This window comes from Catharus ustulatus, chromosome 7 (genome assembly GCF_009819885.2).
Source record: "Catharus ustulatus isolate bCatUst1 chromosome 7, bCatUst1.pri.v2, whole genome shotgun sequence".
In the NCBI taxonomy this organism is placed as follows: Eukaryota; Metazoa; Chordata; class Aves; order Passeriformes; family Turdidae; genus Catharus; species Catharus ustulatus.
The window spans coordinates 8,015,693-8,027,740 of record NC_046227.1 but is presented as its reverse complement, the minus strand read 5'-3'; the positions used below and the strand labels follow the sequence as shown (position 1 = coordinate 8,027,740).

General features: G+C 38.3%; 1 protein-coding gene across 1 annotated transcript in view; it reads right to left on the bottom strand.

Moving 5' to 3' along the window:
- GLS (glutaminase) overlaps window positions 1-12,048 on the bottom strand; it is a 61,334-nt gene that overhangs the window by 13,001 nt on the left and 36,285 nt on the right. Inside the window, exon 14 of the mRNA XM_033064799.2 lies at window positions 11,599-11,691. Coding sequence (XP_032920690.1) covers window positions 11,599-11,691 — 93 coding nt within the window. The remainder of the gene's footprint in view (window positions 1-11,598; window positions 11,692-12,048) is intronic.

The following is a 12,048-nucleotide window of genomic DNA, read 5'->3' as shown; positions in this document are numbered from 1 at the left end:
TGGTGCAAGGTCCTCTTTCTTCACAGCTGGGGACAGAGCACAATACCCAGCTCCTTCAGTTTTACCAGCCACGGGTGCAGTGTTTATTTTTGGACTCAAAGCTGCCACAAGTGACTTTCAAAGTTGCTACCACAGAGTTTATTTCTGGAGTCTCCCTGGTGGAATTACCTTGAAATGCCGTTTGCACAGCAATTATCCATACAGTTTGTGCTGTTGATATCGAACTAACAGACTAACAGACTAACAAAACACTTATTTATTGCTCACTCCAGTTTCCAGCAGGCCTGCTCAAACACAAGCCGTGCATGTACTGAAATACTGAAAGCTGCTTCTCCCATGAGTGATGTCTAGACTGCAGCCACACAAGGGGCCGTATTTTCACATATCCAAACACAAAGCAGCTCTAAACCAACTGTGCTGCTGGAGCTGCAAAACCCTCAGGCAAGCCAGCACACTGGTTAGTTATTACTTTTATTTAAAGCTGGGCAAAATCCCAGTAGGTATTTAAATATCTTCTTGCAATTCAACTACTCACATTGTTTCAAATCCAAATCCAATCTTTTAGAATAAAGCTAGTGATTTTCTCCTTCTGACTTCCAGATTTTGGAACTAGCTGGTAGACACTGACAAAAAAAAATTCAATAGTCCTAGAATTGTCTGTTTAAAATCCAAAAACAGAGCAAGAAGTTTTGACTAGGTTCAGTTCAGACACAGGAGCATGAATATTCAAACAAGCCAGCACCAGTTCAGTCTTGGAACTTGTCACAGAAGCTGTGCATGCAGCTGAATGTAAGAAATAATTAAACCAAATATACACACCAAAGGTTTCTCTTGACACCAGGACCCTTTCTTCAACCTAAGAACAACTGTCAGTCTGCTTTACTGGCAAACAGATGGGCTAAGGCCACTAAAGAAAAAGCACAGCTTTCCTGGAGGGAAGGCTGAGCAGAGATGGTTTGTTCCCCTCTTCCCTGTACTGGCATTGAATGGATTTCCATCATTCATATTTCCCTCTGATTCAATCCTTTTTAAGACATGTACTGGACTATGCCACCTAAAATTGCAAATTATTAGTGTTGATACCACATGTACCAGTAAACTGCATTTCTTGACCTATCTCTGTCAAAATACTTTAAATCAATGGAGGTTTTCAAAAGCATCTAAAAATGGTATTTAGTAAAAATGAGCACAATACCATAAAAGTTCATCCCTTTTTTCTTCTCTGTTACTGTACTAGTTTGCATATAATTAAAAAAGCTTAAGGACACAGGAAGCAGCAATTGTGAGCAGAAAGTGCTTTTCCTCCAATCACATTTGGAACCATGAAAGACAAAATTCATGTCTTCCAGCACCAACCTCTTGCTGATAAGATGGCCATCAAGTGGACACAAATTTCTGGAAGGAGTTTGTAACACTTGTATTCTTCAAAACAACACCTCTCTACCTGTGAATTCACTCTAAACACTATCAGGCAAGAGGTGCAAGTTCTTTAACTGTCAAAAAAAATTCTTTGACTCATGCATAATAAAGCGAGAGTCACAGATAGGACTGAGCTCAGTTCTACAATTAATTCAGCCAGTGCGCGCTAGAGATTATTACATTTAATTATTCTAATTTTTAAATGCTGAATGAGATTAGGATCTTGTAAACAAAAATTTGAAATAATCTGTGTTTCCAATACAGTTTGGGATTCCATAGGTATAGTCTGCTTCATGCTATGTTTGGTGCCTGAAATAGAGAACAGCCCCTGATGATGGAAGAGACGGAAGCAGAAACCTTGTTTCATGGCAACACACACTGGGAATTTGTAATGCTTTGTTATTTACAGTTCTGACTACTGATTAAATCTAAAGTATTAGTAAACTGATGCTGTTTAAATTACAGATAAGACTATTTAATTATGATTAATTAAGAGTTAAGTAATTAAACAAAATGTTTACTAGAGTAAGTGAAACATCTACTTACCTTCTGCAACTGAGACTCCTTCAGAAAGACCATGCCCATCTATTCCACTCCTGAGATGTGCAAACCCACAGGGTGAGACAAGCTGTTTTGGCCAGCCATGATCCTGAACTGCCCCACTCCCACCTCTGCCTCCCCTGATGGAGGCAGAGGAAACAACCATTCACTAATCCTGATTCCAGAATCTCATCTCCAGAGGTGGAGAGTGGGTCACTCAAAGTGCAATTGGAGCTTTGCACACAAGCCTCTCCACCAGGAATCAGGGAATACCAACTCAGTTTTACTAGAAAATATTATATAGTATCATAAGAATGTCCAGGGTGTGTGGATGGGGCAGTTTCTCCTTTCCAGTGCCATCATCAGGAACAGGACAGCAGGAAATATTTGTGGGAAGCAGTTGTTGGATTTCCCCTTTCTAGCAGATAAAACCAGTACTAACAATGAACTGGGTTCAAGGGGTATATGGAAAAAAAAACCCACAGAAATCAGAGCCCTTTACTCCATCAGTATTAGATTACTGGATCCCAGAAGAGATACTTCTTTAGTTGGAAGAAATTTCCAGGAAAATAAGTCTGGTATGAAGTGTCAAGAACAGGTATAGGATGGACCCTGCCAGACTGCTGTCACAGATACCCCTGAACAACAGACCATCCTAAATTCTTCAACACAGAAGGCCTTTCAGACCCTAATGCTGAAGCTTCACCAGTGCTCAGATGATAATGTTGTGACTGGAGAGCTTCCCTGCCCCTTCACCTGTGAGTCTGGACAGAGGAGCCAGGCACAAGAAGAGCTGATCTCAAAGAGCTACTCACTAACAATTTCTTGTTCTGCCTTATCCTTTGATTAATATGCATGCTGATATGGGTATACCATCCAATCCCTTTATTCTGGGGATGGTTATGTTGATTTCAGAAGGTACCAATACTGGGAAGAATAGAGAAAACTGAGTACCACAGCTGACTTCACTAGATTACAGCGAGCATGGCCATGCTTGCTTCCACCTGCTGTTTCCAGTTTATTCTGGTACCATTGAATTAACACACTTCTTGCTTTTGGAAACAACAGAATTAAGTACATCACTGAGAAGATCCCCAAAATATCAAGTGAGAATTTAATCATCCTTTACTAGACTTAAGAGCTAGGCTGATTCCACATTGTTTTTGTTTTTTTTTTAAAGACCTTTCATGGACATCCATGAACTCATAAATTGTGCCAGCAATAAAAGTTCTTGAACACCTAATAAAGAAAACCAAATTAGAATAGCAGTAGTGAATAACAGTGGATCAGGCAGTTCACAGAGCTGTGAATTAAGAGGAAGCCACAGAAAAACCTGGTCTGGTTCCTGTCCTGGATGACCAAAGGTGTTACTGCATTGTTGGCCATGAACAGTATGACAAAGGAATGGTAGGTCCATCAATCCTTCAACAAAAGTTTACTACATCAAGGGAAAGATTTAAAGCATGAAGACTTAGACTCTTTAAGATGAAGGTCAGGCATATTTTCATTTCTAGGTGGCATGCACTTGCCATCAGCAGCTTGGATGGAAATACTTCAGTGATGCTGCCAAAGCATCCAAGTTTTGTAAGAAAATGACCCTCTCAAAGAGTTTAACTTACTCCTCTGTCAAACTTCTTCAGCATTTCTCATCAGCAATGAAACATTTTGTCAATAAATAATGATGGCTGGAAGTTCAAAAATGGTAAAATAATTCTTGCAGTAAACTCTCACAGAAATGTTATACCTACTTTGGTAGCCTCTTTTCAAAGGCCAAACCCCTGCTAACAGTGCTGCAACAAAGAGCATAGGGAATATACAGAGAAACCTTAAAAAGGGGAATGAACACTAAGCCATTGATCCTGGATGCAGAGAAAAAAACAAGAGCCTTTGAAGTAATGGATATAGACATCACTAACAGTGCAAGATTTGGGACTAAAGGCCCGGGATCAACGACAGTCACATGAATGAAGTGGAATGCTGATGGGTGCTTTAGTGACAGGAGCTGTGTTAAGTAGCCAGGACAAAAGGATGTCTGCCTTGTCAAGGACCCATTGACACCACTGATACCACACAACAGAGCAGAGCGGGGCAATGCTCCCAGCCTGTAGGCACTTCACAATTTGGGGATGACAGTTTACTTTTAAATACAGGACTTGGAACTGGAATCATAACCAAGAGAAAAGACTTTGCTCTAAAAGAACTGGGCACCTGCACTTCCAATAGACTGATTCAACAGGCTGAAAGCAGAATGGGGAAATCTTACCAGACACTTGCACTCTACTCTTGTTGTGAAAGTTCTTTCTAAATACTAGGATCAAGTTTCTATAAATCTTCTTATTTTTAGGCTACATATTCCATACCTGTTTTCCTTGTATGGGAAATATTTATTAGCTTAAATAAATCTTTTGCCTCCTCGCTTTTATCTTTAAATACTGCAAACAGTCATACTATTTCCAGCAGCCCTGGTATATGGCATGAAGCATACTCAGCTATTTTAACCTGCTTCTCTATGTTCTCAATCATAATTCTTAATCCTGCACTGCAATGGCATGAGTGTGGATTTTTTAAAACATGTTTAATCGAAAAAGTTTATTCTCAGATCAAGATTACATTTTAATTATTTGACTTGCAATAAGTACAGGCTGGAGAATTTTAAGAGAGAGGTCCTTCAAAAGAAGTGTGAAATGTGCTTTCCACTCAGAAAGTAAAAGCTACACATATAACCAAAAGCAGGTCTATGAGTCCAAAAACCTTTGATTATTGCCCGAGTAATTCCTGAACAAACAATAAAGTTGCCTGCCTCAAGGAAAAAGCTGGGGTAGTGAATGACATCAACAGGAAATGAGTAACATTATCTCTTCCTATCACTCCACTTGTGTTCCCAGTTCATTGTTTTGACAAGTGCTCTGATCACAAGAGGTCCTAACAGTAACATGCCATCCCTCAGCAAATAACACACTTCCATATTTGCATTTAGCCCGTTCAATAGAAAAATAAAAGGAATATGACCCTTTAAATATTTAAATAATTTCATTTTCAGTGACATAGAAAAATACTTAGAATCCAATTAGAAAAATACAGCAGGAAGTGAAAATAACAGTTACTGCTGACCAAAAACCATTTTTACCTATGCCACTTCTAGGACTCCCTAAAAGCCAACAGATTACAGCATGATGGTGATATCACGTTCAGTGAGAACACAGAAGTTGCCATCACAAGCTACAGAAAGGGAAAATTCCAGCTGTAGGTTAGGAAAAAATTCTTCAATCAAAGCATTAAAACACTGGGATAACTTACCCAGCCAGATGACAAAACCTCATCACTGGAGGTTTTCAACACTTGACTGGCAAACCCTTGAGCAACACAATCCAAGTGACACTAGATGGACCTTTGAGCAGGACTGCAAGACCTCCAGAGACCCTCCCAGCTTCTGTGACCTCGTGGTTTCCTTCTCAGGTTGCTTACAGCCACTAGTGCCCCCTGCACCTCATATAGCTAGGTTACAAAAACTGCACCCAGCTAAGTCCATCTGGCCAGATTTAAGGAAAGGCACAATATGAAGACAAATTTCCAATTCACAGTGTGCACGTGAGTTTTGTAAAACCACGTGAAGGCACAGCTATGTGCCAGCTGAGTCAGAATCTGAGCAGAGCAGCAGCTAAAACAGGAAGCAGCACCTTACAGCAGATCTGCTGCCCCACGTGCCTGCTTAGCATACAATACATCAAAGTATGGTTGGCTGGAACATTTTTGACCATAGGAAGACATTCTAGAATTACTTCCCTTTTCCCCTTGTCCTTCCTTCCACCCCATTTCCTCATCAGCCTTAGTGCTGAGGTGTCAGTATCTATTACTCTCCCAACACCCAGCTGCCTTGTCCTCAGTCAAGCACCCATGCCAGCTTTTAATTAATAAATTAAGTCCTGTTCAAATTAAACTGGTAAAAAACCAAAATAACGAACAAAATGCCCAACAAACTTGCCCCCACCACACTTCTGCCACTCAATTCTATTCTAGGCTTTATTCAGCTAAGCTGCAGCCTCAGATGTGACTATTACATACCCCTGCAACGCACAGAATGCACGTGGCATTTTCAGGAGTAGCTGAACCATGTGCAGAGTGGTACAACTCAAGTCCTGCAAAAACATTTAAATGTTCAATGTCCAAGTGACACCAAAAGTCTGCGTAAAGTAAGACTGGATGCCAGTAATAAAATTAACTCCTCCTTGCATGAAAACCAAAAGAAAAGAGGGCATTTTTGTTTTGCACACAATATTGTCTAGAAGGAGCAAACGGCAAATCAGAAGCCACACTTGATTCAAGGCAGGGAGTTTAATAATTTAGACTATTTAAATTATTCAACATACTAGGACACAAATTCCTGAAAGAAAATGGGGCTGTGCATGACTCAACCATGTCTTTACATATATTAGTTAGTCATGCATTTTCAGACTAGACAAATGTAGAACAGACAAGATGCCAGCATGATAAAAGAAAAAACACTTTAGTTAAGATTTCTACCCAATTTAAAGCCTCTTGCCAACTCTCCAACCACTACAGACATATGTGAACTCAAATCCTCAATGAGACTCTGTACTGAAGGCAAATTGTTAGATGCATTTAAGTTATTCTAATAAGAACTCTGCTGAAACAAGTTTATTCTTGTTTCAATGCAATAACTGATTCTGAACCTTCAGAAAAAACTGCAGAATTATTTTTTAAATTAAAAAAAAACCCAAAACAATACAAACCTACAAACAATGTTTAGGATACTAAAACATCATACATAAGTTATGCTCATAATTAATTCCTTTGTTCACAAATTACTATGCATCAATGACATGTATGTATCAAGACCAAGAGATATATGAGCAATAAAAAACCAACATAATCCATCCACCCCTCCCACTCACCCTCCTCTGAATCCATGCCCTTTTTATTCATCTACCCACCCACTGGTCTTCTGACACAAATAAATGCTGAAAACCATAATGTAAGAGCCAAAATAATTTTATGGTAAATCACCTGTGGCTCTTTCTTTGTACCTACTACTCTTTTTCCTCCCACCATCTTTATGACTTTTAGAGAGTAAGCTCCCTTGATATGCGATGCTTTTAGGTATAATGAACATTCAGCTAATTTTACAACTATAGAACAAGTAACTTCAGTTTATAAATCAGTCTACAGAAAAGCTAAATTCACAATTCTGACCATCCTCAGTATAGGCAGGCCCCACCAACACTACTCCACACTACAGTGTGGGGTTTGGACCACCTCCCTTGCTACACATGATTTATTACAAGCTTTGTTTTCCCTTCATAATGCTCAGGATCAGCAGTTACTACACTGGTGCTGGCACCATTAACCATACATTTTCCATGTGACTGAATCAGTATCTTCAAAACTGCACCAGGACTTCTTTATTAAAAAAGTCACGGTGACAAAGTTCTGCTACTTTGATTTTTACTGTCAACTTTCTAAGATGACAGTTCAAAGAGAAAAATAATTAGATTATTGTACAAAATGTTTACAAAATCTTAGGAAAGTTTTCAATGACTGGTTTCACTAAATCTGCTTATTCCACCTACTTTTCCAGAATCTTTTTTAGAACAGAGTGCTCACTATCTCATCTATCAATCTAAAAAATGTGTTTGAACAAATCTGTTCTCCATTGAGAGAAAAAAAAATACAATAAAAAAATCAGCTTAAAATAAATTTATTAAACAATACAAAAATAAGCATGCTGGAAATCAAGATACATAAATAACATACAATGCAAATGAAAAATGGAAAATGAGACAGGTAACTTAACAACTGAGCCAAAAGGTACAACACAAATGCTAAAATAAACCTTTAAAAAGCATTTACATTTCTAATGAAATGTTAATGATGCTGACAAAGAAAAACAAACAAACAGCTAAAATGCTTGAATATCAAGAATTGCTATTACTGTAGCACAGGTGAACACTAAAACCGTTGCAGACTTCACACATGGAATGACTAAAACTCTGTGGCCCCAGCCTCTCCCACCTGCCCCTGGTGGGTGACCTTGGCCACCAACAGGAGCCATCTGCACACGTGGCAGCCAGGGCAAGAAACTACAAGTGAGGGCAAGTTACAGAACAGTTGGTTCAGAGGAGTCGCCTCCTGACTCTTCCTAGCTAGAAGCTGCCTTCAATTCTGAGGCAGGCTTCAAAAGCATATATTACAGACCTGTAATATATATATATATATTTTTTAAGATTGTTTAAGCTGTACCCTACATATTCTTATTATGCATATTAAATACCTAGTAGTTTTCTTATTTTTGTATTTTCTGTGCAGGACTTGACTCTACCACAAGTTTTGCATGTGGAAAAATGATCCATCTTCAACCACATCTTTAGAAGTGGCTTCAAACAGTACTGAAAATCATGGTGAGTAGAATCAGATCAAGCAAATCCTGCATCATGCCTTTTCCATTTTTAATTAAATCAGCAAGTCATCCAGCAACATGTCACCACTGTAAATACTTCCCATTAGCAGCACAGACACATTACGTTCCCTCTTGCAACTGAGGGTATTTCAGGTAAAGTAGTTCTGCAGGATCTGAATACTTATGTCTCTGTAGCTACTAGTTTACTGCAAAATCCTCAAACAGGCAAGACATTTTTATAATTCAAGACTTTGCCTTTATTTTGAGGATAAGCACTAACAAACCTAAGCTTATCGGAGATAAGATTATAAAATAGTTATTATTCAGCAATTCATGACTGACCCTTATTACTGACATCTGCACCCAGATTTACCTCTTCATCCTAGTAGGACATCAAATTCACTGAAAATTGATGTTCTGTATTGTTTTGCTTAAATATATTCATCCTAGGCTTCAAAGACAGAAGTCCATGCTTTCACAAAGCGCTGCTAAATGAAAATTATTCAGGGTTTAGTCAGAGCTTTTTCACATGTTTATGCAAAACTAACAATACCTAAACAGAATAATTAAAGGCAGCTTGCTTTCTCAGAGATCATCAGCTCTTTTTTGTGCATCTTCCTAAACTCATTAACATCCAGATGGGTCAAAAAAGGGGCAGGAAAAAACTAACTCTGCCATTAGGCAAAACTCGCATATCAACATTTTGGAGTTTTAGATGAAAAAAGGAAGAGGGACTGGGGAAGGGAGCAGGGAGAAGAGGTAAAGGTGTTACTACAGAATTGTCACTGCCCCTTAAAATCCTCTACCAGCTAATAACATTTAGCATAGCTTGGGCAAGTTTCCCCAGTTTGATAAAACAGGACTCTGTGTGACATGTACTAGGGATGCATCAGACTATTTGCAAATTTATAGAGGAGAAAACTTTATAGAGAAGGTTTTTCTAAGATTTTTAGCATTATTAAGAATCTAATTCCTGCAAGTGTTAAGAATTTAGCAAGTCTTTGACCTCTGTCTGGAACTGCCTACTGAGCCTACCTGAAGCTTAAATATAACATTTGGAGCTACACCCTACTCAAGATACTCAAATTATCAAATTGTGCAGCTTAAGAGATGCAGTTGCCTGTAGAAAAATGCAAGTCCTCTTTCTCAGCAAGCTGACAGAGCTGCAAACTCAAAATCATTTCCAAAAAATAGCCATTAATGGTAATTTCTTAAAAATTTATGTCTAAGTAAGTGAAACCTCTGATCTTCACATATGAACATACACACACATTAAACAATTGAAAAATAAGTTAACTGTAAACAGTTCTCATAAGATCTACCTATCTGCTTCCCTGTGAACATATTTCCTGCTCACTGCTCAGTTGGTTACCACTCTAAATCCCAGATTGCTTACATTCCTGTCCAGGGTGGAGCACAGCACTATTAGTAAGGCAGACTTCTGAGTCATGACTACCAGCTGGCAGCACAAGCAGCAAGAGAGATACTCCATATAGCTGGGGCAGAAATCTCTCTGCTGCATTACTTAACTTGCAAATAAGACAGGTTTCTTTTCCTCCTCCTCCCCACTTCTCCCACTCCTGCCCAGGCATTTTTGCTCTCTTTATTAGAACATTAATGTTAATAATTATTAATGGTTTGATTAAAAGAAAAAATAATCTTTACCAGCACGGCATATGCCAAGGGTCCGTTTCTGTTCAGATTTGAACGCTCACACTAAAATAACCCTGACATGGTAATATTATGACTCAGAACCTATCTCCACTTAATATATAATTATTTAGAAATTCAGGAATTTGCTGTATTTTGCTGAACACTGTTTTGTATTTTAATTCATATTCTATCTTTACATGCTGACCCTGCTCAGTGGACACAAGTTCTTGCTCAGCCTCAAAGTTCATATACTTAAAATTCTCAGATATAAACAAAAATAAACAAATACATACCACTTCTGTGGTATATCTTTGAAAACACTAAGATTTACCTTTACTCTTTTTTTAACTAAAGTGTTCAAAGTAACTACAAAAGTCAGTTTACAGCTTTGGGTTTGGTTTGCACATGCTTTTTCCCCACACACCCTTGAACCTTCGACAATCTTTTTGGTATAGCATACAGAATTTACACAAAATGTATATATAAATGAAACACCAGGTAAACAATATTCAAATCCAAGTTAAATCTAGAGATGCTTGAGGGTTTTTAAAATGAAGAATTTAATCAAACTAGAACCCATTCGTTTAGTTCTGCTCTCCCCGACCTTCCATTCTATACACTACGGTTCTGGAGATGTCCTCGTTTGATTCAGGTGACACTTTTTTCCATACTGTTTCTTTTAAAGCAAGTTCTTGCTGGAGATTCTCATAGTCCATTGGTCCAAAGGAATGCTAGTTGTTCAAGCAACATACATTATTTATTAGTGTACTTGAAGGAAAAAAAAATCCATACTTGCAGTCATTGCTAACCGACTCAAGTTTTTCAGCTCTTCACATAAACTGTTAGTTTCCCTTTTCCACTTATTAAAAAAAAATCTAATTCAAAACTGGGTATTTTTAAGATGTATACATGCAAATAGAAGCACTTAAAAAATCATTCTACTACATCTTCACCTATTGAAATTTTCATACCTTAGTCAAAACATTAATGGTATTGAAAACAAAGAGGTTTTCCTTATCTCAACACCCTCACACTTGCATCTTTTGTAAATGTAGCTGGAGTGGATTCAGTTCATTCCCACACACTGCTTACGTTGCTCCCCTAGGTAGCAGGCTCTTGTCTGCAGCACTATTCATGCCTGAATTCACTGCCTGTGCAACTCTTAGCAGGTCATGTGGTGTCAGAGATATCCTCATGAAAATACAGCTAAATACAGATCTTGTGCATTGCAGCACACAACAGAAAGGCTAAGCCCACCAGCTGGTCAAGTCTTTATTAAAGGCAACCAGTACAGTAAAACTCTTTGCAACTTCCATCATATACCATCCACCTAATGTAGCAGGGGAGGTGAACTGCATGAAATGGAGTTAAAAACCCAGTAGTAAATTCTCCTACACAAAACCCTGTGATAGTGTGGTCCACCCAGGTAGGTGTCCACTAACAATGTACACTAACTAGATTATCTGAAAGCTTTGATGCAATACATGTCATTGAGCAGTTTGGCATTTAGAGAAGAACTTCCCATTCTGAAGTCTACGAGCAATACTCACTGAGCAGAGACAGGAACTTACCCGCTGATCACCACCTTCTCTGCGAGGATCGAGCTTTTTTGCAAAGTGTCTCAAATTATCGTAGTTATGGAAATTGCACAAAGAAACCAGATCCTGCAAGTATTTAGAGAACCTGCATTATTATCTGCTTCGTTCAGCAACTGCATCTAAATTTATAATAATACTACCACTTATATTTTGCATCATACCCTAGTAACTTAAACCAGTAAGAAGTTTATTTAATCAATCAATACCCAGGTCCATAAGGCACTTTGAATGTAATACATCTACAGGATAAAATTCTAATAATACCTTTAAACTCCTTCTTACAGAAAAAAAAAACAACGAGCAATTTGCAAAATATCTATTTTAATAAATTCCTACTCCAGCTGTATGGAACACTTCAGGAACAGAAAAAATAGCCTGGGCTAGGTCCAATACATCAAACTTCAATCAAAAGGATGAAACAAA